Below are 23,991 nucleotides of genomic sequence, written 5' to 3' on the forward strand. Positions count from 1 at the left end.
AGCAAGTGTGTCGCGTTTTCGTGCCTTTAACGTCCCTACAGATCGATATCGCGGCTCGACGTACCACGCATATTACTGCTTTGCAGCTATTTGAGATCAAATGCTTGCGAAGCTTGCCTCCGACTCATTAGATACAGCTTTCTGCTGGCTCTATTTGTATGACCCGAGTTGGCGTGTCGACGCCCGAGAGGAGCGTAGAGGGGCTGGCAACACGTATCATACGTCCCTTATCGAAAAGGGGAAGTGGATGGTAGACGAGCTGGCGTTGCTGCCCGATCCTGTGCCAGAGATAACAACGATATGCTGCCAGACAGCGCTCGCCTGCACGTACTTGGCCTTTTGTGGCTGTTCGCGGGCAGTCACACAGCCTGGGCAACCGCTCTGCAAGAACGAAAGCCACTTGCACGTCGCAATTACTGCAATCGCTTGACAGAATGCGTCGTGATATGCGAGGAGATCGACATTGGCTGGTCATTGCCCCCGGGCAAGATGATTGGCATGTTGCCGTTCGATTTGGCTGAAATATTCATCGATGTGCGCCCGGAGAAGTTCAAGAACAACATCGTATATTGCACGGACCAGACCAGACTAAGCGGTGTCGACTGCACAGCTTTCGTCGCACAAGGCTTTCCCGATGAAGTGGCATTTCGAGTGATGCAAGATATCCCGCTTGAAGCTGTGAACGAACCCGTGGGTGCGGCGCAGATATTGTCGCACTGCTGCAAGATCTTTGCCACCATCGATGTCAACGTTGGCTTCACTCGACGTGATCTTTTCGCAATGACACTGTTTGACCTTTGCTGATGTTGATGCAGGCTTTTGGCGATTCCGGTCCATCTCGAGCTATGTCCTCTGCGACTGGCAGATCCTAGAGGATGCACAGCGTCGGACAGACTGTGCAGGCTGGATTCCGAATAGAAGTGAGCAGGACGGCTGTCTCGTCAAAGGATCGCTGATGATCGCGCACACAGGTACTCGAGCTATCTGCGCAATAGAAGCTGGCTCCTGCCAAGTTCAGCAATTCACGGTCAGCGGGTCCCGTTGCTCCAAAACGCGTATATACGACGATTGACGAGCTGTAGCCCTGTGAACCGCCCCTGCCGATTTGGCAATTTAATCTCTCGACATTGGCATGTCGGCCTTGTTCCCGATATCGGGAGCTGCTGACATGCAAGTATCTGACTGGGCACACGTGACGGCTGGTGAGGAAAGCCAGGCCTGATTGCTGAGGCATGTATGCAAAATCTCGTGGTCGGTCAACACGCTTAGATTGGACGCAAATCACCGTCGAGAACTTCTGTATATTCGTCGAAAACACTCGCTGATGAAGCTGAACTTGGTCTTGAAAAGTTTGAACGAACGTCAGCTGAACCCGATCAGACGCACCTTTGTGCAAAGCCGGCGAACCCTTGTAGAACTCTGCACATTGAGGCGTGATAGGAGTTACAGTAGCTTTCCCGGGAGTGCAGATCAAGTCGAGCTTCTTCAGAGGTGATGTGCGCTCTCGGACAATGACTACGAAGGCGAGTAAAGCGGGCTCTCGGTGCCAACTGGAAGAGACGACTTGCCTATAGTGTTGCTGACGATACGAACCGACAGACTGCTCGCGCGTAAGTCTTGGGTGACGAAATTGGCACGCAACTTGCCTATCTTCGTAGAGTACAGCGCAGCACTGTTGAAACTCGTACAGCGCTTTGCGCTCATTGCCCGTGTGACCGTCAAGGCTGAGGCGATCCTCACAATCGATCAAAATCTTGAAGGGATCGGCGGTCTGCAATTTGATGACAAAGGTCGAAAGGCCTTGCACGACAGCGAAGCTGAATGTGTATTCTGCCTCTCGATGAAAGATGCTGAGAACATCCCAGGTCTGAACGAGAGTACCGCGCTGGATGCGCTTGCTGAAGAGAGTGACTGGCTGCGACCACTGACCGTCGGCAAGGCATAATCTCACCGCTCGCTGCGCGACAGACCTGTAAGCCTCCAGTCAATCACTGCTGACAGGATCTACTGAGGCCAACACACGTCCATGGTCATGAATAGCGCAAACTCGGTGTAAGTATCGGCGATCCGATTGGCGAGAATCTCGTCGATAGCATGCGAGCTAATGACCGGAACATAGCATGTGAGAGATAGAATTAGCGAGATTGAGAGTACGAGCAAGGTAGATTGCATGTCTGCGTCAAAGAGAGGAGACAGCACGCAATGCGATGGGGCAAGCAGAGGATTCTCCGAACCGCGCGACACTCGCTGGCAGCTTGTAGTAGCAATGCGCACGGTCAGGTCTACTTGTTCGCCTTTGCATTGAGTCACAGGCTCTACTTCTGAGCTTTCTCTTCCTTAGCAGCTTCACGAGCTGAGATCTAGTTGTAGGCGAGGACCTTCCAGTCACCAGCATGATTGATCTCTTTGCCACCATAGGCAAGGTTGCAGTGAGGCTCGCCAATGACGACCTTGCCGACTGTTCCGAGCGATCAGCAAACGTGAAGATGCAGAGCGCAAGCTGCCCACCCTGAACGCTGCCTTCGTACTTAACTTGGGCGACAAAGATGGCACGGCCGTCGTGATCACGTCCACCCTCCACTTTGAGAGCCACTGAATCAGCCTATGCTGAGATTGACTGAGCCCGTCGAACTGACCTGGCTGGAAGCTGGGTTCGATGTTGAGGTCGCCCTCCTGATCGATCCAGCGGACTCTCGAGGCATCGCCACAGAGGATCTCGAATTTCTCGACATTGTGTTCCTGGCCGCCCCAGGGAATGGAGACACCGTTCTTGAGGTGCTTGCCAGCCTTGCCAATGTGGACGCCGTGCTTGAAGTAGGCGCGAGCAGCATAGAGGGGCTGTCCACCGCTGTCCGAGCCACATTGCTGTCTTGCATATCAGCAAACGTTACACTTCAGATAGAGTGATACGTACGATGGCATTGCCGGGAATCTGTTGATTCTGGACAAAGACCCAGTAGACAGGCAGCATGCCACTGTTGGACGTGTAGGTCTCTGAGCGGACTTGAGCGCCTTGGAAGTAGGTCTGCTCGGAGACTTGAGCATTGCGCCAAGCTGAAGCTTTCTTCTCTTCTTCCTCCTTGTTCTTGTGAGCCGAGTAGGCCCAGATTCCGCCACCGACGAGTGCAGTAGCGGCAACGATGCCGCCACCAATCTCGAGCTGATGCTTGCGCTCTTCGCTCAGCCAGGACTCGTCCTTGTTCTCGTTGTTGTTGTTGTCATTGTCAGACGAGAAACGACCAAAGATCTTGTCCTTGAACGAAGCCGACTGACCGCACTCGCCGCTCTGCGAGTAGGACTGTCCTTGGTAGCTGCCAGAGTTGCTCTGGTATGATTGTCCTTGGGAGTTGCTGCTGCTGTTGGACTGGTAGGACTGTCCCTGGCAGCTGCCGGAACTGCCTTGGTATGCCTGTCCTTGGCAGCTGCCCAAGTTGCCTTGGTACGATTCTTTCTGGCAGCTACCCGAGTTGCCCTGGTAGGACTGACCTTGACAGCTGCCCGAGTTGCCTTGATGTGAGTGGCCTTGGCAGCTGCCCGAGTTGCTTTGGGTCACTTGCCCCTGGCAGCCACCCGCGTTGCTCGCGTTGCCGGAGCCTTGCATGCGGCCCCACTACTGGTCATCAGCCAGCGGCAACAGACATGAGCATGCAGACTGACCAATGCAGGCGTGACAGGGGGTGTCCAGTCAGATTGCGAGGTGTGAGCTTGAATGATCTGCCAACGTCTGTGTGAGCGCTGCCGTGTCACGCAGATGGACTTCCTTACCTTGTACTGAGCTCCTTCATAGATCACGACTGCGACAAAGGTCAGGTCACAGTGTCGATCGTACAAGCAGACCCCCGCACCCGAGCCCAGAGGGTAGTATGTGCCGGGTTGCCACAAGTCTGCCATTGTTGATGAGGAAGATCTGTGTTCGATGAGATGTGTTCGAGTCTCGTGAAAGTTGGTGTCGACGTGGGTTGAGCGAGGAGAGAATGGTTGGGGAACGAGGCAGTGCCGCGGAGCGCATGTCGAGACAGGAGTGCTTTTGCGATGAAGTCAGGAGGGGACTTGGCATGACGTAGCATCGAGAACAAACGAGTTCGCAAGGGGACGTCGGCGCGGCGGACAGTGGCTGACGAAGAAGCGATGGTGGCGAACAAAGGGCGCGACAGGTTTTGACTTTGGCGCGAGAGAAGCGCGTCCGGTCTGTTTGTAGGGCGTCATCGCATACCAGAGGCATAGCTCGGGCTGCCCCCGGACGAGCGAGCAGATAGATAGCGCTGGTCGCACGAGTGTACATCACAAGCAGATACGACTTGTCAAGGCGACTTATACATCCATCACGCCTACGACCTACTTGCTCTGGTAGCACAAACACGTAGCTTCACTTGCAGATCAGCCATAGCATCAGTCGACAGGCAGGCTGCCAAAGGCCATCATCGCGCTCCATCTGGCCTGCTCTGTCGCCATCTCGATTGACACGCACAGACCTCGTTCCGACATTGCGCTCTGTCATTGTCCATCTGTGAGGTGCAGAACAAGTCAAGCAAGACAAAGGCATCATCACGAAGTGAATGGCGCTCTGTTGACCGGCATTTCGGTCTTCACTCACTGTCACCGCAAGCCTTGACCGAGCTTGATCAGCTGCAGATCTCGTTCAGCTTCGTGCTTCTCCTGAACACCATGTCAGACATTGAGCGGCCAGTGATCAGGCACCATCAAGATCTCTTCCAAGGCGAGTCTTCTCTCTCTCTCTCTTTCTTGCTCCCTCTTTGCCACTTTGCACTTGTTCCCCGCCCCAGCAGCACACGGAGCGCTGAGCCCCTGTCGAAAGCACGGCTCTGCTCCTGACCGTCTGCTTCCGGCACGCGATCCGTCTTCCTGTCTTGCGTACACACTTGCATGCTCGACTGTATGCCTCTCTGGCTGGCATTGACCTAGCGCGAGTGTCGCAACAACAGCTCCCCTCTGCTGGTCCCATCGCAACTGCTCTCCCTTTTCTCTCTGAATCGCGTTGTGAACAAGCGCTGACGCCCAAGAAACTTCGCTCTGACTCAATTCGCTTCATCTACGATGTCAACGTCTCCATCGTTGACATCACCTTTGTCGTTCGCATCGTCTGCATCGCACGAATCGACGCCCCAAACGTCTTCATCATGCTCGACGACGCCGCCGCCCGAATTCGATCTCTGGCTCACACACCAATGGTCCAACGCCATCTGGGCCGACTCTGACGCCCAATCATTGAACTCGGATACGACCGTACGACGTAACGGACCGGCCAATAATGATGACGATGCTCAATCATTCACCATTCTGTCCGCTGCCTGCGTTCACATCGGACCGGTCACCTGGGCTGGCAAAATTCGCAAGACGCGCTCGCTCGCTTCCCTCGATACGGCTCATCGTGTCTCTGGCGCGATCAAACGCCCCATCACGCGCTGGCTCAAGTCGCCTCGTTCCACTGACGCCTTTCCGCGCAATCTCGCTGCCAACATTGCGCCTTCGCCCGCTCTGCTCACGCCCGACCGTGCACTTACCAACCGCATCTCGCAATCGTCGTCGACCTACTCGGTCAAACGCTTAACCTTGGACGAACCGCTGCCGGACAATGTCGCTGCTACTGTGACACCTTCGACGGCTGCCCCTCTTGCTGCTCCCGTTACCCTGGACCGGTCGCCCGACCCTCCTGGCATCACGACGCCCTCAAAACTGCGTACACGACGTCTCTCGAACGCTTTACGGCGAACGCTTTCCGGATCGCTCACTTCGCGCAATGATGTTGACTCGTACTCGTCGGCACTGCGCCTCTCGCGCTCGCTTACGTACCTCAAATCGCCCGAAATTGTGCCGCCCGTGCCTATACCCCCCGCATCGCTTCTCGTCTCTGCGACTACCCCCGTACCGTCATCGCCTAAATCGGCGCGATTTGCATCCGCCGAACCGACATTGGCACCTGTCACCGAATCCAACTCACCGTCTGCCCCGCCCGGCGATATAACCATGTCTGTCATACTGGGTTGGTATCAAGCAGGCACGGAGCCCGTCAGCCCGACAAGACGCGCCAGGATCAGCTCGGTTGCTTCTCAGGCCGTTACGAGCGAGTCCTCAGCCGGCTACGAGTCTGTACGCAATAGCTACGAGCCAGAGGTTAGTCATTCGTTCATGCACTTCGCTCTCGCTGAGATTCAGAACAGCTCTACACTGCAGAAAGTCGTGCATCCTCGAGTGGTCATGCGAGTCCTGCCATAACGGGGAGCTTTGTGGCTGCCAGGCGGGCACCGCTTCCGCCCACGCCTGCAAATGCACCCGGCACTGCCATCTCAACCCCGGAAGCGGCAGCAGCAGAATGGGACATTGGCAGCGAAAACAATGCTACTGCGCTCGAGTCGCCACAAGTCGGGGTGCCCAAGCGATCGAGCATCTCTAGCGCTCAGAGGAGCAGCTACATTGCTGGTTCGAGACCGCCTTTCAGCCAGCCGATGACACATGCATCCTCTGGCTCATCGATGGGTCATCATTCGGGTTCTCAGACTGGCTCGGCCCGGCCTAGTATGTCCTCCCAAGGGAGCGGCTCAGTCCCAATGGCCGCCAATGGCAGTCGGAGACCGTCTAACCCTCCCATCGTTACACGCTTTCAGAGAGATTACTCGATGTCGAATCCAGCTTCGCCGGCTCTGGCCTCGGCCTACATCGGTGCCTCGCCGCTTGGCGCTCCATTCACTCAGGAGCCGCCCAGCAGCGCTGCGTCTTCGCGCAGTCCATCTGCTGGCATAGCGCCAGGCGCAAGCTTCATGGTCTCTGGCATCGCAGACTCGCTGCCGCCTATCTCGACCTCATTTGCTCCAGGCACAGCCGTATCAGTGGCATCGAACAGCAGTACGTCGACCCTAGTCAATAGTACGGGAAGTACTGCGTCAGTCACCCGGCCACCGCTCTTTCCTCATGCCACCAGCCCTCAATTTCCATCGACGGAGTCTGCCGAGCCCTCGCCGATTTCTCCTCGCCCAGACGCGAAGCGTAAGATGAGTAAGAGCGGCGGTGGTGGCACGATCAAGTCTGCCTTTGGCACGCTCTTCAGCAGCGTTGGCGACATGGTGGCAAACCAACGCAGAATGGAAATTTCCACGCCTTATGATCCTGTCCATCTCACTCATGTCGGCTTCAACTTTGACACTGGCGAGTTTATCGGGTTGCCAAAGGAATGGCAGAAGCTCCTACAAGATTCGGGCATCTCGCAGCAGGAGCAAGAAGCCAATCCACAGGCAATCGTGGATGTCGTGGCCTTTTACCAGGTGCGCCTCTATTCTTATTCGAAGCTGTCATGATCGGCTCATCTGTTGACGATATAGGATGCGACGAAGCACGAAGCTGAGCAGCCCGGCGGTGAGGATGATGAGGTCTGGCGCAAGTTCAGCAGCCCCGCCCATCAACGGCACTACGAAAACCCCAGATCAGCGCCCTCACCACCGCTGCGCAACGATCCGAAGCTCAAGTCACAATTTCCGACAGGTGCAGCACACAAATTGGACCGATCGATGTCTCAGCGAGCTGCGCCCAAAACACCGGTCTCGCAGCCTTTGGATCGGTCAAAGTCGACGCGGACTTCGCCAATACCCCCTGCTGTGCCACCACAACAGCAGGTCAGTACACCGCAGCGATCAGAAGAGCGTACACGACAGGACAGCGAAAGCGGTGGACTATCAGTTGCGCGGAAGCGCGAAGCAAAGCCGGGCAGCGTGAGAGAGACAGACATTGTCAAGCGGCTCCAAGCCATATGCACTGATGCGGACCCGACAAAGCTCTATCGTGGTCTCGTCAAGATCGGTCAAGGCGCTTCGGGCGGCGTCTATACTGCTTACCAAGTCGGCACAAATTTGTCCGTGGCAGTAAAGCAGATGAACCTGAAACAACAGCCGAAGAAAGATCTCATCATCAACGAGATTGTCGTCATGAAAGAGTCCAGTCATCCCAACATTGTCAACTTTATCGATTCATTCCTCGTCAAAGGCGAATTATGGGTCGTCATGGAATACATGGAAGGCGGCTCGCTGACCGATGTCGTCACTTGCAATATCTTGTCGGAAGGTCAAATTGCCGCAGTCTGCAAGGAAACTTTGGAAGGTCTGAAGCATCTACACGAACACGGTGTAATTCATCGCGATATCAAATCCGACAATGTCCTGCTCAGTCTGACGGGTCAAATCAAACTCAGTCGGTGACCTTCTCGTCATCCATGTGTTGTTGCTAACGAGTGCTTAGCCGACTTTGGCTTTTGCGCGCAAATCAACGAGTCGCAGATGAAGCGAACGACAATGGTCGGCACGCCCTACTGGTGCGTCGACTCTCACTTGTGTCCTACCATGACTGATATTGCGGTACAGGATGGCGCCGGAAGTCGTCACGCGCAAAGAGTATGGGCCAAAGGTCGATATATGGTCACTCGGCATTATGTGCATTGGTGTGGCTGCAGCTGCTTCCCAAAAAGACCAAGCTGATGGGCCTGACAGAAATGATTGAAGGCGAGCCGCCGTACCTCAATGAGAACCCGCTCCGAGCGCTTTACGTGAGTCTCTACCTGAGATGCATAGCACCTCGCTAATAGGAACGCAGCTGATTGCGACTAACGGCACGCCGAAAATCAACAACCCGGATCAGCTGTCAAACATCTTCAGATCATTTTTGCGGAGCTGCCTTAGCGTCGATGTCGAAAAGCGACCTGACGCAAGCCAGATGCTGATGCATCCATTCTTGCAGCGCTCGGTCAATCTCAAATCGCTTTCACCATTGATCAAAGCGGCGAGAGAGCAAGCAAAGGCAAAGAGGTAGCCTGCGCTATCAGTCTTGACCCTCTTCACATCTCGCATCTGCAGACAATGACCGCATCAGTGTGTTCTCTGTAGAACTTCATGTACCGAAAAAGTAGCATTGATAGTTGTCAACAACACATACGCGCAACAAATTGAGCTACTCAAAGTCATTATTGAATTCGCGGCCGATGAGCATGCGACGAATTTCCTGCGGGACTTGCAGATGAGCACGGCTAGCGACGATGGCGAAAGAGCTTGCCTGCGTGCCTGCACCCACTCGATACAGCTGAGCATCGCGCACGAAGCGACCAGTGGGATAGTCGTTCACGTATCCGTTGCCACCTAGCGATTGCATAGCCTCTGCGTGGGCCGTCAGCCAACGGCGATATGGATCAGATCTGAGACTTGCCAATCGCGACTTCGAGCGCACGATCGCTGGAGTACAGGATGGCTCCAGCGCAATCTCTACGACTGACGTGGCCTTGATCGCAAGCCCGGCCAACGGCATAGACGTACGTGCGGCTTGCACTGAGCTTCGTATACATATCTGCCAAAAGTGTGAGCCTTCGTCACTACAGGATCAGCAACCTGCCTGCAATCTTGGCTTGCATGAGCTGAAAGGTGCCGATCTTGCGATTGAATTGCTTCCGTTGGTGCATGTACTCCAGCGAATAGTCAAAAGCGGCTTGCATGAGACCGAGAGGGCCGCCCGACAGGACGAGACGTTCGAGATCGAGGCCAGACATAAGCACTTCGACGCCAGAGCCCACCTTGCCAAGGACGTTCTCCTTGGGTACTTTGCAATCCTCGAAAGTCAATTCGGCAGTGTTGCTGCCCCGCATGCCGAGCTTGTCAAGCTTCTGATTGACCGAAAACCCAGCCATACCACGCTCGATACTGTCGTACTATGATGAGCTGGGCGCAGTCAAAGATGGGCCCAGGTACTCGCATAAAGGTGGTGATGCCTCTCGACCCTTTTTCTGGGTCTGTCTTGGCGTACACGACTAGTGTGCTCGCGTCTGGCGAATTGGTGATCCAGAACTTGTTTCCGGTCAGTACGTAGTGATCGCCAGCATCGACGGCTGGCAAGCAGATCTGAGAATAAGTACGAGCGATGCTGGCAATGGCCTCACGAACCGCGTAATGCCATCGAGACGACATCTGAGCCGCTACCCGTCTCTGACATGGCGAGCGAGCCGACAGCCTTGCCAGAGATGAGATCGGGAAGGTACTTGTCCTTTTGCGCTTCTGTGCCGTGCCGATTGATCTGGTTGACGCAGAGATTCGAATGGGCGCCGTATGACAGCGCGACCGAGCCAGAAGCACGAGATAGCTCTGGATAGGACGCGGTCCATCAGCTTTACGAGAGCAGCAGGCATGTGCTTGGCCTGCCTTCCATGATGATGGTATGATCGAGGTAGCCTTTGCCGAGACCTTTGAACAGCACGTACATGAGCCCGAGCAGGCCCTATAAGGAATGGTGCCACCGACCGCCGCGTTCTTCTTCGACGGTCACGCCGAGCAAACCCATATTGCCCATCTTCTGCCACAGCTCGAGCGGAAATTCATTGTTCTTGTCGATGCTAGCTGCAAGGGGCGCAACCTCTGACTCTGCGAATGAGCGCACGGCTTCACGCAATTCGGCTTGCTCTGTCGTCAAGCCTGCGAGCGAAGGCGTGTAGTAGCTCGCGTGTCGTCGTACATCTGCGGTCAGAGGGATACATCGAGGCGACTGTCGGAGAATGTGCCTGCTGACCGGAAGCAGCATCATAGTCGATCAGATAGTAGCCGAAGCTTCACTGGCACTTTAGCTTTGCACGTGATCGCGTTGTATTCGATACGCGTGCGCCTAACAGGAACTAGCAGAGCGCTGGGCCTTCGTCAAGAGCCTAAGGGTCACCTTGATCTCGATCAATGGAAGGCGGCTCATCCCAGACGAGAGGTCTCAGCGGGCTCAGCGGCCTGAAACGATCGTTCACATCGGCAAGCCAAGTCGCTGTCACGTCGTACAATTCGCAGCCCAATCCTTCCAGATCCCAGCCGAGCCCGAACAAGCGTACAAGGATAGACCTGACGAGCCCGGATCCAGTGCCTGCGAAGAGGTTACAAGATCGAACGAATTCACAGACCGAAGTGAGCGCGCAACAGTCAAAGAATGGCAAGGCGAAAGCGCAAGAGCCTATCGATGTCTTCGACGATATCGACTTCGGGGATGACTTTGACGACTTTGACACGCCTCAAGCTACTGCTTATATGTCGAAACCTGCTGTCTCGCAGAGTGAGCCATCTCGGACATTGGCAGATGGCATACTCATCCGAACAGGAGCTGCAGCGCCCACGAGTCTCATCAAACCAAAGGCGGCTGCTATGCCCCCACCGCAGCCGGCTTCCCGCCTCCTCATACCGAGATCTGAAGTCATGCAAGACTCGCAAGCTGTCTTGAAGGCCTTCCGGGCGAAACAAGAAGCCCAGAAAGCTGCCTTGCCGAAGAAGCGAGAGATGCCGTGGGATCGCATAGGCGTCAAAACCAGGATGGAGCCCGGTCCATCGAAGTCTACAAATACTGATATCGAAGCCAAGCCTAGCAATCTTCGCCTTATCGGCGAAGAGGCTGGTCCTGCACCAACCAGTCCACTTGAGAACCTCACAAATCCTGCTCTCAATATCAAGCAAAAGATCTCACTCAGCCCAGAGCAGCAACGCGTCCTGCTATCTGTAGTAGAAGAGGTATGACCGTCGCTGAACGCTTCGTACACCAGCTCACGCATGAGCGCAGGGAAAGTCCGTCTTCTTTACGGGCTCAGCAGGTACGGGCAAGTCAGTATTGCTCAGAGAGATCATCACGTCGCTTCGGAAAAAGTACAGAAACCGACCAGACGTCATCGCTGTGACGGCCTCGACAGGTATGGCTGCATGCAACATTGGCGGTACGACTGTGCATTCGTTTGCCGGCTTCGGCCTCGGCAAGGGTGATCTCAAACTATGCCTGGGTCAGATCAGGAGGAATAAGAACGTCGTCGCAAAGTGGCTGAGGACGAAGGTGCTCATCATTGATGAGGTTTCGATGCTGGATGCGGCCCTCTTTGATCGACTGATCGAATGCGGCGAAATGATTCGCAAGACCAAAGCTTCCTCTCACTTGCCTTTTGGCGGCATCCAGCTCGTCATCACGGGTGACTTCTTTCAGTTGCCACCAGTATCGCAGGGAGGCTTGGCTTTCGAGGCCAAGAATTGGGGCCGCTGCATTGATGAGACCGTCAAGCTCACACAGGTCTTCAGGCAAAAAGACTCCGGTACGTCGCATGCTGCCTCGATTGTGGCGTTCCTGAAGAGCGAGTACAGACTTTATTGACATGCTGAATGAGTGCCGCATGGGCCTACTATCAGAGAGCAGCAAGGCCAAGTTCCGAATGCTCAGCCGTCCAGTCAGATACAAAGACGGCATCGAAGCCACTGAACTGTACGTCTACGCGCAAACTATGCTGCGGTTCTGACCATCAACGCAGTTTTCCGGTGAGAAGCCAAGTCGAACAGGCCAATCAGACAAAGCTGCGCAGTCTGCCAGGTGAGGAGCACATCTTCACAGCCGAGGATAGCGGTACAGCAGAGGTGGAAGCTCGTCGACGAATCCTCGAATCAATGATGGCACCTGAGAAGCTCGTGCTCAAGGTCGACGCTCAAGTCATGATGCTCAAGAACATGCCGGACTGCGGTCTTGTCAATGGCAGCGTTGGTACAGTGATCGAGTTTATGACCTTGCAGCAGTACCAAGCCAGCCTCACGAATCGTGATCGCTCGATGACGCCAGTAATCGGCCGCGAGCGGTCCATGACGCCTGCAAGAGAGGAGAGAGCCGAAAGCTCTGGCCCTAGCTCGGGCGAGAAACTGCCAGTCGTGCGATGGTCTCTCGGCAGCGGTAGCACGATGGACATGCTCGTCAGCCGCGAGGACTTCAAAGTCGAGGAGGGGGAGACGGTCAAAGCCCGTCGAAGACAGCTACCACTTCTGCTCTCGTGGGCAATGTCAATTCACAAAGCCCAGGGTCAGACCATCCAGCGACTCAAGTGCGATCTCGCAAAAGTGTTTGAGCGAGGGCAGGCCTACGTTGCGCTGTCTCGTGCGTGCTCTCTCGAATCCACTCAGATTCTCAACTTCAACCCATCAAAAGTCACGACGCACCCCAAAGTCGTCAAGTGGTATCAGCAGTTGCAGGACGCATAGCAGTAGACTGTACACTGGTTGCATGTGACAACATCGTCTCTTGTACTCGCAGATCAAGGATACGCTGGAGCGCCAGGTTGTGAATAGTATTGAGCCGGCGGGGCCTGAGGCGCGCTGGCCTGCGAAGCTACCGATGTCTGCCTCGTAGGAGCATGTTGACCCTGATGTGCACCTTGCTGCCATGGTTGCACCGCGTTTGGATCTGCATGCGGATCGTAAGGCTGCCCCTGGCTCTGTCTAGGCTGATGTCGCGCGAACGTCTGCTCGTACGAGGGGCCTCGAGCATGCATCACGGGCGGCATGCCATAGTCGGCAGCATAGCGCGTATCGGGTACATACTCGATTGCTTGTCGCTGTTCGGGCGCTTGCTGGTGTGGTCGCGAAGGAGCTTCATGCTGCTGTTCCGGCTGCTGCTGCGGGTAGGACGGCTGGGACTGATACGGCTCGGGCGCATACTCTGTGCCAGTGGGAGGACGATAGATCTGGCCAGGTTCGGCGTGGTACTGTTGCGATTGCTGGCCAGAGTAGATAGGTTGAGGCGCAGGCGGCTGAAGGCTCATACGTTGCATTTGCTCATGCGGCGCAAGTTGCTGCGGTGAATGATGCGGCGAAGCATAGCCAGGCTGCGAGGCATACGCAATATTACCAGGAGACGCCTGAGGCTGTGGCTGTGGTTGGGGCGGTTGTGAATAGCTAGGACCGGGCGCATAGGCCTGGGGAGGACCGTATGCTACATACAAACAAATTGGTTAGCTTTGTGCGAGCACGAAGCATGCGAAACTTACCTTCTGGGTGATATCGCTCCATGCTAGCCTTCATCATCTGATCGTAGGTGGCCGTAGCGGTACCAAAACGGTCATGGACGCTGAGGAGCTCCATCCTCTTCTGATTGTACTTTTCGATGAGCTTGATGATCTTTGGCCGCAAGGTGAGACAATCTCGATACAGGTCCGATAGCTCCTCGTTGTCGCCAAGATCTTCATCCGGTCCGAGGGTCTGCAGCATGTTGAGCAAGCGATCGATATTGCTCGACTGTGCAAAAAGAGCCGCTTCCTGCTCGGCTTCTCGATGAACTTCGTCTATGGTAGGCTCCGGCAGGGATTCCTGTCGTGCAATGCATGTCAGCCAGGCAATAGAGCTAGGAGGGAAGCATCACGAACGACGTAGCTGATGGGAAAGATGCCTATCCTTCCACGACATTCGCCTTTCCACCATTCTTCGTAATTCGAGTCGAGCACTCGCACAATATCGCCTTTCTTGAGCGCCATCTCGCCCTCTTGAGCGGGTTCAAAGTCGTATAAAGCTCTCACGCGCGTAGGTGCCGTCCTGATCTCAGTCGCCGGAGCGTTTGAATTAGTTTGATTGGCATACGGATCCTGAGCGCTACTCGAGGGCTGGGGCTGGTAGCCGGTTGAGTCGAATGTAGGCATATGGGAGGGACCCAGTACGTAGCCGCCGTTGCGCTGCGAATTTGGCGCGGGTTGGGCAGAGGGGGCACGCGCTTCTTGCTCTGAGAGAGCGATTGCTTTCCGCAGCTCCTCCTCCTCTCGCTTGAGATCATCATTCGAGGGCTCGCGCTCTGATTCTGGCGAGGGCGGTCGATACATCAAACCTACATCGCGCGTCGAGTCAGTCAGGGCGAGCTAGTTCAGATGGCTCCGTACCTTTGGCTCTCAGCGCGTCTTGCGTGTCTTCTACGATACCAAGCTGGGGATCGCTCTTGAACTCTTCTGTCCAAGAGGTGATGACCTGTGCAACCTTTGTCTTGACTTGCTGATGTGTCGTCTGCAAATGATAATGTCAACTGCGCTCGATATGTGACCGGCCAAATGCTGACCCGATCGAGAGCGAGCCGCTTGAGAGCATCACAGAAGCTTTTGCTTGCGACTTCTCTGTGCAACGGCTTGCCGCAATTTTTGACCAGACTCTCTGCAACCTGTCCGCTACAGTATGAGCTGATGATGATTGTCGCGATACATGAAGCATACTGTGAGGCAGGCGAGCTGGACGTTGGCGCTCCGATGAGTGAGTCGCTTCTGAAGCGCTGTGATGACTGCTCTGCTCCTGCGTGCCAGGGTATCCTTTGAGCAGGTCCGCTGCCCAACAGGTGAATGGCATACCCTTGTTCGCCATCGCCGTTGACTTTGTCCCACAGCGTGAGCAAGACATCCCAGTTGACCTGGGTGAGTGTCTCGTCTGTAGCACGTATGACGAGATCGTCGTATGTGCCTGCCGAGGAAGCAGCGCTGCCGCCTGCTGATGCTCGGCTGAACATGGTCGTCTGGCCTGCTGCGCGGGATGAAGCGTGTTGTTGCTGTTTGCTGCCGGCTGCGTCGAGATGATGGGAAATAGCAAGCTTCTGACGGTCCAAGCGAGGCAACAAGGTCTGCATGCGCTGCGCCTACGATCGAGCGAGTAAGCAATCTGGATGCGAACACCGCTTGTACGTGCTCCTGTCGGGACACGTCATCACGTCCCTGACGATCATCTCACGCGCAGAAAAACTGTGGTTGTTCTTCCAAACTTGGAACGTCGTCACTGATGACGCTCGGCAGGTCTGAACTGCCAGCAGAGGCTCAATGATCGTACGCAATGACATAGTAGCTACGCTGGCACTTCAGACCCTCGCCGGGCCATCAGGTACGAATTTTCCCCATGTTGACCCCTCTGGGAGCGAAAAAGTACCTTATGCCCTCTTGGTCGGCTCATAAAGAGCGTCGGATCAGGATGTGGTTCGGTCTTTTGTTCGACTGATTGGCCATCGTCCACACTCTGCCATGGACGCATGAACGCTTTACGGCATACTTAGCCTGTCGACGCTCCAACACTAAAGCGATCCTTGATCTCTTTCTCCTTTCTTGCTTCGGACACGGAACCTGGGTCGAACGCTCGAGACGCTGCTCCTCGTGACGGCTGACAGAACGTGACGCTCGCAAAGGGTGAAGGGAAAGAGCGGAATTGGGAGGGATCAGCTGCAGGAAGTCATTATATCCCATGGCGTGGCCGATGTCGTTTTTACGGCCGTGACGGTTTAGGGCAAAACCATAATGTCTATATCTCATTGATATTCGCGCTGCTCGACGATGCATTGGTGGATTACCTTGACTCCCCGCTGTCTGAGTGAATCTGCCTCGATCTTGTCTGTCTGTGTCTTGCCAGTCGCGTCCTTCGTCGACCGTCCTGCCAGCTTGCCGGTGAGCGTCGAGTACGCGAGTCGAGTGTTGATCAGCCGTCACTGAGAGCGAGTAGAGAGCGTACTGGAGAAAGATCACAGGCGCATGTCACAGCAGATCAGGCGAGCAGGAGCGTACTGATCATGGCTGCGAGTCTCATTACTGCGGACAGACACGAATTCTACCAACAAGACCAGCAGGTCGTCGTCTCCATCTTCATCCGCAATGTCAAGCCCGACGAGCTCACGGTTGACTTTGACTCTCGCTCCGTTCGTTCCACGCCTGCTTCAACATGGCTTGCACACTCACTCGGCGGAGACGTTGATAGGTCAAGGTGACTATCGACAGAGAGGAGCCCGTCCTCTTTGTACTCGACCCTCTTGCGCATGAGATCGTGCCCGACCAGTCGACTTTTCGTGCGATTGCGCCGAAGATTGAGCTCACCCTTTTCAAGAAGGAGCTTGGCTTGAAGTGGCTCAAGCTTCAAGGCGCACCAGATGAGGCTGCCATTGCTCGTGGGTCGCCTAGCACTGCTTCAGTGCGGCCATGCTGAATCTGTGATTGCGTTCGACAGCAACAGTGACCGCAGTCAAGCCAAACGCTTACCCTACGTCGGCTAAATCAAAGACCAACTGGGACAAAGTCGCTAAAGAGGCCGCAGCGGCAGAGGAATCTGAGCTCACAGATCAGTCGGATCCCAACGCGACGGGCGACAAGCAACTGAATGCGCTCTTTGCAAAGATCTACGAGGGTGCGACGGACGAGCAAAAGATGGCCATGAAGAAGTCCTTTACCGAATCCAATGGCACCTCCCTCTCGACCAACTGGGACGAAGTCAAGGCTGCGCCCATGAAGACGCTCCCACCTGATGTGCGATTCACACCTTCCTCGACTTCACTCGCTGTGACTGACTCCCTTGTACGGCGCAGGGCATGATTGCACGCAAGTGGGATGAATGAACGATCAAGCTTGCTCTGCTGCGCCTTGCCCTTCCTTGTTGGCTCGGGGCTCCGCAGTGCTATCTGGCATGGTAGTGATCTGCCTGTCTGTCTGTTGTACATCTTTGCAGTTCCGCCACGCCATGCGGCCCATGTCATGACGAAGCATCCTTCGCGTAAAGAAGGCACGTGGCACGCGTCTTGATCGATTTATCGGCGCTTCAGCGGGCAAAACGCTGGCGTACAATGTCATCACATGAGAGCCATCAGCTTGAGCGACTTTGCTCGCAAACTCAATGCTGCCCTCGGCTCGCATCAGCACGTGCGCGCTCTCGGTTGGTGCACGAGCTCCTGTCAGCTGATAGCGCTGAGGAAGTCTGTTCACGAGCAGGCGTTGCTCTGTCCGGGGGACCAGATTCGATGTGCCTACTCGACCTACTTCGTCGGCTTGATCGATACGATATCTATGCTCTCACCATCGATCATCGCCTGAGACCAGAAAGCACTCAGGAGGCTCAGACCGTCAGGCGGGTCGTTGACGCCTTGCGTCGACTGAGCAGCCAACGAAGACTCGAGCATGACATTGTCAGCATTCCCTGGGGATCACCGAGCTTCCCTCTACGACCGACAGCACGTCAGAAGAACGCCGAGACGCTGGCACGACAGGCACGGTTGACGCTGTTCAATGCTCATCTGGCAAGATTCAACCTCGATCATCTGCTCCTTGCTCACCATCTTGACGATCAGATAGAAGGTGCACTCATGCGCCAGGGTACTCACAGTGATCTGCATGCTGCCACGGCCGGCTGGGATCCAGCGGCACTCGGCAACGTGTTGATGAAGCCTTCGAGCTCGCTCCCTTGCGGCAGTCATACCGTCATTCGACCTCTGCTTGACTACCACAAATCTCAGATACTAGCGACTTGCACCGAAAATCGTGTGGCATACGTCGTCGATCCTTCGAATGCCATAGCAGCGTTCACTCGACGGAATGAGCTGCGTGAAAAGATCAAAGCGTTTGATCTGGCCGGCAGTATTTCGGGTCCCCGTGCTTCCCTCGCTGCATGGACGCAAAGGCTTTCATCAAGGTCAAGCATGATGTCGGAGAAGCGAGACATGCTGTATGCACAACTTGTATCCGTCTCGACGGAGGACGATCTGTTGTTGCGCTTGCCTCAGCGACCCATAGCGCCCTCTCGCCGCCGGCATCTACTTAGGCGCATCTTGGCGAGCTTCTCGGATCGATCGACTCGGGGCATACGTTACGCCGAGCTTGCAGCGCTGTCCGAAGTCGTCTTTGGTTGGTCCCTGGCATCCCGCAATCGCCTTCGGCGTAGTAGCGCTTTCGATACCATCTGGACGCGCACCAAAGCAGGTTGGACTGTTACGAAAGCCACACGTAAAGCACAGCAGACGAGCTGTAATTGACGATGGTGTTGCATGCATCGAGATACGTGGTACAACATGGAGCAACAACATGCAAGCCATGGTGCGAGATAGAGCCTACAGGACTCGTTTAGAAAGCGAGGTGTAGCCGCCCCGCTTCGCGTTCGTGATGCCCTGAATGAGCTCAATTTCACCGTCCTTCTCAACAGCATACTTTGCGCTGCCGAGCATGGTCGGCGCAGTATTGACGTAGATGGTTTCCCAGTTCTCAGCGGGAATCACCAGGGTCTCGTGCATGATCGACAGGTGCTTCATTGCTTCGTGATCGCGATTCCACCAGTCCCATGCTGCCTTGTGATGCCCGCTATGTGCAAATTTCTGCAAGGCTTCGAGGGATTTGAAGTACATGACAAAGAGCATCGTGCTATTCGTGTCTCGTTCGCTGCCCATGAAGCTCGAGCTGCTCAACACTAAGCAAAGACGTCAGGAAGATGCTGTCAGAGCTAAGAAGCTTGCTCACAGCCGTTCGTCGCGCGGTTTTTGGAGAGATCCTCCATCATGGCGGTCATGTAGCCGCCCATCTTGCCAAAGTACCGATCAGCAATGCCGAGAGGGCTATTGTTGCGCATGGCGAGGTGCAAGCAGACGATGTCTCCGCTGGCTTGACTCGTGCTCAGACCGCCTGTCTCGTCTGGCATGGCAGCCATCGTTCGGCCAGGTAAAGCTCCTGCTGCGTGCTCGTTCGGCAGAAAGCCTGCGGCGACCAGTATCGTCTTCGCAATGAGCACGGCAGTGATAAGTAGAGCAGGTATGCAGACGGTCCGAGCAGGCAAGCCGGTCATGACGACGCAAGACTGCAACGCGCTGCCCAGTAGTATCCATGTAGTGGTCTTGAAGTTATTTCGGACGATGGAGTTGTTCACAATCGCTACTGTAGGCATGAAGGCGTGGAAGCCAAGCTCGCTTGCTGTCATGACGGCCGCAAGGGACAGGAACACAGCTTTATATAGGCAGCAAGAAGGTGCGGAGCATGCAGAAGGGATACCCACTCGAGCGAGCTCGGTCGATTTCGGCGATGCGGCCACGGGACGCGGCACGTGCACGATACTCAACACGAGCCTAATTACGCGAGCTCGATGCGAGCCTTTGGGGCGTCATTGCGTAGTCAGGAAAGTATGTATCTATGCACAACAAGGCAGTCATTATGACAGAAAGGGTGACAGATCGAGATCGCGGCCAAAGTCGCGAACGATAATCTTCTTATCCGCTGATACGCTGATGATGCGGCCCAAATCGACATACAGTGAGAATACGAGGGAATTGTGCGCTTTGCTGAACGTGCTGACCCGCGTATCCTCATCAGCCGAAGCGTGAGGATTCCAGATGGTGATGCCGCCGTCGTAACCGGCAGAGACGAGAAAATTGCCGCCGGGTGCAAAGGCAAGTGCGCGGACGAGATCGACATGGCCGCCAGTTAAGACATTTAGACACTCGCCAGTCGAAGCGGACCATATCCTGACAGTCTCGTCGTTGCTGCCACTTGCGATGAGATCGCCGTGCCAAGAGACAGATGCGAGACCGCGTTCGTGACCCTTGAATTGACGAACCGTCTGGCCTGAAGCCAGATCCCAGAGGCGCAAGGAGCAGTCGCCGCTAGCCGAGACAGCCTGATTGCCTTGCAGCCCCAGCGCATTGACGGGCCCTGCGCGAGCTTCTGTCAGCGTAGATCTCGCGCATGCGCCACAATGTTACCTGAATGGCCATGTAGGGTTCGAACGTGAGAACCCGTAGCACGACACCATAGCTTCAGTGTGGCGTCTTTGCTGCAGCTGATGAGTTTCGAGTCGTCAAAGCGTAGATCGAGAACACCGAGGGCATGTCCCGACAAGACGCTCTTGACTTTGCCCGTGCTGAGGGACCATACGCGGATAAGACCATCCGACGATCCAGAGATGAGCTCGAGGTTGTCATACTGCAAGCAGAGGACTGATGCAGTGTGACCCTTGAGGATGCGCTTCGTAGCACCAGTACGTGCATCCCAAACTCTGATGGTTTGATCCCTTGAACCTGTGACGATGAGGTCATCGCTAGCTTGAATGGTGTAGATGCCATCTGCGTGGCCTCGAAGTGTCTGGGTGGTACAGTCACCGCTCTGCCACCGCTTTTGCAACAGATAGCGATCGTGAAAGAGCTTCTGCCAATCGAGTCTCGTAGAAGAAGCCGGCGACTTGGCTGCATCGAGCGCACTCAAGTCGAAAGAGGCTCGTGATGCACGTGATGCTCGCTTGAGCTCCATAGAAGAGCGCAGCGGCGTGAGCGAGAGGGAGGCCATACTTTGACGTCGGCTACGCGAAGATCCTTCACTTGCGAGCTCGACGACGCGGGATGAACGGTGGCTGACCATGGAGATTGGTCGGTTTGTCGAATGCAGGGAGATACTCGAGATGCTATCGACCAAGTCTGACAGCCTCCTTGAGAGGATCGAAGTGCGGTGTGAACGTATTGTTTCTGCTGCTGACGAAGGCGGATAAGCATAAGACATGCGGGAGCTCTCGATGAGTTCCGGACGGATCTTCCAGTGCGGTTGCTCGTCAAACTTGAGCTTCCATAGATATGGCGTCGATACGAGCTTTTCCCAGCTTTTGCAGACTAGCCTGGCAGTGCACAGTGTTTCAAGATCGAGCAGACTGAGCGTGTGAAGAGCGATTTCGAGTGGCATCGCATTGAGCAAATCTGCGATTAAGTCAGCCGGCTTTGGTTTGTACATCATCGACATACCAAGACGCACGGCAAGGTCGAAGAGGTCGACGGCTTCGTCGCGCGAAGTGAGGTCATCCGTCATATCGCGAGCCTCATCCTCGATATGAAGAGGATAGGAGTCTGCTACGGAAAGTGCCGAGGTTCTCTTTGACCAACGAGACAGGGGCATGAGGAAGCCAGAGATGCGGCGCATTCGCTTGGCATGAACGATGGAAGAACTAGCGAGGCTAGAGAAAGACGCGAGTGACTCTTGGCTACGCCCAGCGCGAAGCGTGGATGTCGACATGGATGAGCTCGAGCTCGTGGACAGCATGGAGATGGAAGAAGCCTGGCGTTGCAGGATGCGAATGCCGCGTGGACCAGCCGGCCGGACTGTGCCTTCGCTTGCATCATCTGCTACATCGTTGGGCGGCGATACAGAGAGTTGCAAGGAGGAGCGACTGGCGAATCCGGCCAGCGATAGGCGACCAAAGGTACGACTCTGTGACTTTCGACGGTTCAGTGTTGGCGCAGAGCTGCCTTCGGTCTGGATAGACGCTTGCGACCTGAAGGCCTGTGAAGCGCCGTACATTGCACAAAAGATTTGCTGAGGATTACAAGTGATGCGAAAGCGAGCGTAGGACCGAAATTGTCGTGGAAGACGAAGAAGGCAGAGAGGAGAGCGTCTTCGGCTGAGAAGCGTCTGTGCTTTCGAGATGCGGCAAAGCGCGGAAGAAGGTGGTCAAAGCGCAGCCTTTCGGCCACGCGAGGATTCATGCGAGTTGATGTATTAAATCACGGACATGGCAGATCACGCTGATTGTATGCCGTGACGGGCAGAGGCGCTGGTCTCTGACGAGACGTGGTAGGAAGAGCAATGACAGAAATGCAAAGCGTGCAAAAGGCGTTCCAAGCATTCGTCGATCGGCGCAAGCCGCTCAGAGTGACTGCACTTGCTGGTGCTGGCCTCTCTGCAGCCTCTGGCAAGTTGAGCGTACTCACGGAGACCATGCAGCTGAACAAAACCTGAAGGAATTCCGACGTTTCGAGGCGCAGGCGGCTTGTGGAGGACTTTTGATGCCATGTCGCTTGCTACGCCAGAAGCTTTTGAAGCAGATCCCAGCCGCGCTTGGCTTTTCTACGAATACAGGAGGCGCAAGGCTGCTGCTTCGTCGCCCAACGCGGCACACTTGGCTCTCGCCCAGTTGGCGGCCAGACAGCCCGAATTCACTCTGATCACGCAGAACGTTGATGGTCTCTCGGGGCGAGCGATGCAAGAAGAGGCCTCAGCACGCATCCTCGAGATGCACGGCTCGATATTTCGCGTCAAGTGCACCAGATGTCAAGACACGCATGTGAACACAAAGATGCCCATTTGCGATGCTCTAGCAGACGCAGAGTTTTACATAGATCCCAGCGTGCCCGAGCCAAAGATTCCAGCAGAAGAGCTGCCCCGCTGCGAGCGCGTCCGAAGAGGCAAGTCATGCGGTGGACTCTTGAGACCGGGAGTCGTTTGGTTTGGCGAAATGCCAGAACACCTCGATGAGATTGACGATGTGCTGCGTCGGACCGATCTTCTACTTGTCGTAGGCACCTCTTCTGTCGTGCGTCGGATACGATCCATCATTGCAGAGGCTGATGGTCTCGCAGGTCTACCCGGCCGCGTCATTTGCGGCCAGAGCGCAAGCTGGCGGTGCCAAGATTGCAGTGTTCAATCTTGAGGCAGCTCCCGGGGACGAGGAGGCAGATTTTCTCTTCCGAGGCCCATGTGAGGAATCGCTTCCGAAAGCTTTAGCGAGTGTCTGAGCTCAAACCGTTTTCTGCCTGTTGTAAGCGAGTCGTCTCGAAGTCTGCCAAGTATGCACAATCAGCAGCAAAGTCGCGAAGAAGATGACGATGGTCTGCGTTGAGCGAATGAACGCGAGGTCAGTCATATCGCCCAAGGGAACAGCAACGCTCATTTGGTCGCCGATGCACTGGATGTCGCGCACTTTGTGTGTGCTACTTCCTGCAAGCCCGGCATCTGCTCAGTCAGATCATTTGCAGACATAGACAGTCTTGACATACCTGTCATAGACGTATCAGGTTCCGCAAGCGGTCGAGTACACATCCACTGCACGCGCGGCAAAGGCACGGTGATCTCGTTGGCAATGCTGCCAGTACTGCTCGCGGGCAGGTAGCGCATGTGCAGTGGTATAGCGACTGTGGCAGAGCTCGCGCATTGCTTCTCAGTCGTAGCAACAGGGCCCAGTTTGATGTACACAGCCGAAGTTGGCTTGAGCCCTCCGCGTTTTGTCAAGCTACCGTTGCGAGTCTCGTACGACATCAGCGGCGCTTCTAGCTCTATCTCGCCCACGGTTTGCATGTGAAGTATTCCAGCTCCTCCGGCTCGACCGAGAGGCAGCTTCTGTCGCAATTCGTACGGGTCGAGGATGAGGCGAGCATGATCTTTTGGACGCAACTCGAGTGATATCTCGAAAGTGCAAGCCGTGTCTGCGGCTGCTGATCCGCACAAAGCGACCTCAAGCTCCGTATGAAAGCCGTGGACGTTGATCAGGCGGCCGGAACAGCTCATGAGCGCTGAGCGTACGGGTGGCCACGATGCGTCTGGGCCGGCTATCCGCGCATTGGTGGCAAGAAAGTAGTCACCACTGTCAACACGTCAATCGTCAGTACTCCTGTCCGGACCAGATTCCTCCGATCACATCCGGGATCCCTCGTGATGAGCCCATCTCGACACAC

The 23,991-nt window shown here is 55.4% G+C and overlaps 12 protein-coding genes across 12 annotated transcripts; 5 read left to right on the forward strand and 7 right to left on the reverse strand.

Moving 5' to 3' along the window:
* The first annotated feature begins 80 nt into the window (after positions 1-80).
* On the forward strand, positions 81-1,198 carry L969DRAFT_260657 (uncharacterized protein). The gene is made up of 2 exons (XM_014709602.1): positions 81-766; positions 816-1,198. Exons 1-2 carry the CDS (start codon positions 301-303, stop codon positions 1,070-1,072), a joined length of 723 nt encoding a protein of 240 aa, XP_014565088.1. The 5' UTR covers positions 81-300; the 3' UTR covers positions 1,073-1,198.
* Positions 1,199-1,515: 317 nt separating this feature from the next.
* On the reverse strand, positions 1,516-2,179 carry L969DRAFT_105909 (uncharacterized protein; the record flags this gene model as incomplete). The annotated part of the gene is made up of 3 exons (XM_014709603.1): positions 2,023-2,179; positions 1,647-1,957; positions 1,516-1,600 (listed from the first exon to the last, which is right to left on the reverse strand). Exons 1-3 carry the CDS (start codon positions 2,170-2,172, stop codon positions 1,516-1,518), a joined length of 546 nt encoding a protein of 181 aa, XP_014565089.1. The 5' UTR covers positions 2,173-2,179.
* Positions 2,180-2,270: 91 nt separating this feature from the next.
* On the reverse strand, positions 2,271-4,144 carry L969DRAFT_90863 (carbohydrate-binding module family 12 protein). Its single transcript, XM_014709604.1, has 7 exons — positions 3,846-4,144; positions 3,766-3,794; positions 3,658-3,714; positions 2,915-3,610; positions 2,637-2,865; positions 2,509-2,580; positions 2,271-2,458 (listed from the first exon to the last, which is right to left on the reverse strand). The coding sequence occupies exons 1-7, from the start codon at positions 3,889-3,891 to the stop codon at positions 2,361-2,363; spliced, it is 1,227 nt and encodes a 408-aa protein (XP_014565090.1). The 5' UTR covers positions 3,892-4,144; the 3' UTR covers positions 2,271-2,360.
* Positions 4,145-4,366: 222 nt separating this feature from the next.
* On the reverse strand, positions 4,367-4,886 carry L969DRAFT_97260 (uncharacterized protein; the record flags this gene model as incomplete). The annotated part of the gene is made up of 2 exons (XM_014709605.1): positions 4,367-4,593; positions 4,793-4,886. 2 exons carry the CDS (start codon positions 4,884-4,886, stop codon positions 4,367-4,369), a joined length of 321 nt encoding a protein of 106 aa, XP_014565091.1.
* A 169-nt stretch (positions 4,887-5,055) lies between these two features.
* L969DRAFT_54952 (uncharacterized protein) lies at positions 5,056-8,811 on the forward strand (the record flags this gene model as incomplete). The annotated part of the gene is made up of 7 exons (XM_014709606.1): positions 5,056-6,132; positions 6,180-7,277; positions 7,335-8,196; positions 8,245-8,317; positions 8,367-8,443; positions 8,493-8,548; positions 8,596-8,811. 7 exons carry the CDS (start codon positions 5,056-5,058, stop codon positions 8,809-8,811), a joined length of 3,459 nt encoding a protein of 1,152 aa, XP_014565092.1.
* Positions 8,812-8,949: 138 nt separating this feature from the next.
* Positions 8,950-10,560, reverse strand: L969DRAFT_97262 (uncharacterized protein; the record flags this gene model as incomplete). Its single annotated transcript, XM_014709607.1, has 8 exons — positions 8,950-9,000; positions 9,052-9,152; positions 9,202-9,339; positions 9,385-9,689; positions 9,742-9,874; positions 9,930-10,127; positions 10,185-10,226; positions 10,284-10,560. 8 exons carry the CDS (start codon positions 10,558-10,560, stop codon positions 8,950-8,952), a joined length of 1,245 nt encoding a protein of 414 aa, XP_014565093.1.
* Positions 10,561-13,066: 2,506 nt separating this feature from the next.
* Positions 13,067-16,102, reverse strand: L969DRAFT_97264 (uncharacterized protein; the record flags this gene model as incomplete). Its single annotated transcript, XM_014709608.1, has 9 exons — positions 13,067-13,743; positions 13,799-14,117; positions 14,174-14,625; positions 14,678-14,798; positions 14,851-14,949; positions 15,002-15,077; positions 15,134-15,414; positions 15,699-15,763; positions 15,805-16,102. 9 exons carry the CDS (start codon positions 16,100-16,102, stop codon positions 13,067-13,069), a joined length of 2,388 nt encoding a protein of 795 aa, XP_014565094.1.
* Positions 16,103-16,110: 8 nt separating this feature from the next.
* On the forward strand, positions 16,111-17,291 carry L969DRAFT_90869 (uncharacterized protein). Its single transcript, XM_014709609.1, has 5 exons — positions 16,111-16,308; positions 16,359-16,455; positions 16,515-16,701; positions 16,761-17,056; positions 17,116-17,291. Exons 1-5 carry the CDS (start codon positions 16,292-16,294, stop codon positions 17,143-17,145), a joined length of 627 nt encoding a protein of 208 aa, XP_014565095.1. The 5' UTR covers positions 16,111-16,291; the 3' UTR covers positions 17,146-17,291.
* An 89-nt stretch (positions 17,292-17,380) lies between these two features.
* Positions 17,381-18,552, forward strand: L969DRAFT_20272 (uncharacterized protein; the record flags this gene model as incomplete). Its single annotated transcript, XM_014709504.1, has 2 exons — positions 17,381-17,459; positions 17,516-18,552. 2 exons carry the CDS (start codon positions 17,381-17,383, stop codon positions 18,550-18,552), a joined length of 1,116 nt encoding a protein of 371 aa, XP_014564990.1.
* A 75-nt stretch (positions 18,553-18,627) lies between these two features.
* Positions 18,628-21,841, reverse strand: L969DRAFT_83477 (uncharacterized protein; the record flags this gene model as incomplete). Its single annotated transcript, XM_014709610.1, has 4 exons — positions 18,628-18,980; positions 19,031-19,629; positions 19,813-20,212; positions 20,263-21,841. 4 exons carry the CDS (start codon positions 21,839-21,841, stop codon positions 18,628-18,630), a joined length of 2,931 nt encoding a protein of 976 aa, XP_014565096.1.
* Positions 21,842-21,984: 143 nt separating this feature from the next.
* Positions 21,985-23,436, forward strand: L969DRAFT_262030 (uncharacterized protein). The gene is made up of 3 exons (XM_014709611.1): positions 21,985-22,232; positions 22,282-23,243; positions 23,296-23,436. Exons 1-2 carry the CDS (start codon positions 22,127-22,129, stop codon positions 22,968-22,970), a joined length of 795 nt encoding a protein of 264 aa, XP_014565097.1. The 5' UTR covers positions 21,985-22,126; the 3' UTR covers positions 22,971-23,243; positions 23,296-23,436.
* Positions 22,810-23,954, reverse strand: L969DRAFT_90875 (uncharacterized protein). Its single transcript, XM_014709612.1, has 3 exons — positions 23,317-23,954; positions 22,900-23,257; positions 22,810-22,853 (listed from the first exon to the last, which is right to left on the reverse strand). Exons 1-2 carry the CDS (start codon positions 23,822-23,824, stop codon positions 23,058-23,060), a joined length of 708 nt encoding a protein of 235 aa, XP_014565098.1. The 5' UTR covers positions 23,825-23,954; the 3' UTR covers positions 22,810-22,853; positions 22,900-23,057.
* Between the last annotated feature and the right edge of the window lie 37 nt (positions 23,955-23,991).

This window comes from Mixia osmundae (genome assembly GCF_000708205.1).
Source record: "Mixia osmundae IAM 14324 unplaced genomic scaffold scaffold_14, whole genome shotgun sequence".
NCBI lineage: Eukaryota > Fungi > Basidiomycota > Mixiomycetes > Mixiales > Mixiaceae > Mixia > Mixia osmundae.

Bases quoted from the DNA above. Each gene is read 5' to 3' on its own strand.
- L969DRAFT_90875 (XM_014709612.1), bottom strand. From the start codon at position 23,824: ATGAGCTGTTCCGGCCGCCTGATCAACGTCCACGGCTTTCATACGGAG. The intron at 23,258-23,316 runs GTATGTCAAGAC...CCGGGCTTGCAG, and splicing joins ACCTGATACGTCTATGACAG to GAAGTAGCACACACAAAGTG.
- L969DRAFT_260657 (XM_014709602.1), top strand. From the start codon at position 301: ATGCTGCCAGACAGCGCTCGCCTGCACGTACTTGGCCTTTTGTGGCTG. The intron at 767-815 runs GTGATCTTTTCG...ATGTTGATGCAG, and splicing joins CAACGTTGGCTTCACTCGAC to GCTTTTGGCGATTCCGGTCC.
- L969DRAFT_262030 (XM_014709611.1), top strand. From the start codon at position 22,127: ATGACAGAAATGCAAAGCGTGCAAAAGGCGTTCCAAGCATTCGTCGAT. The intron at 22,233-22,281 runs GCAAGTTGAGCG...CAAAACCTGAAG, and splicing joins TGGCCTCTCTGCAGCCTCTG to GAATTCCGACGTTTCGAGGC.
- L969DRAFT_90869 (XM_014709609.1), top strand. The intron at 16,702-16,760 runs GTGGGTCGCCTA...TGCGTTCGACAG, and splicing joins AGATGAGGCTGCCATTGCTC to CAACAGTGACCGCAGTCAAG. The intron at 17,057-17,115 runs GTGCGATTCACA...TGTACGGCGCAG, and splicing joins TGAAGACGCTCCCACCTGAT to GGCATGATTGCACGCAAGTG.
- L969DRAFT_90863 (XM_014709604.1), bottom strand. From the start codon at position 3,891: ATGGCAGACTTGTGGCAACCCGGCACATACTACCCTCTGGGCTCGG. The intron at 3,715-3,765 runs GTAAGGAAGTCC...AGACGTTGGCAG, and splicing joins ATGAAGGAGCTCAGTACAAG to ATCATTCAAGCTCACACCTC. The intron at 2,459-2,508 runs GTGGGCAGCTTG...CGCTCGGAACAG, and splicing joins GTACGAAGGCAGCGTTCAGG to TCGGCAAGGTCGTCATTGGC.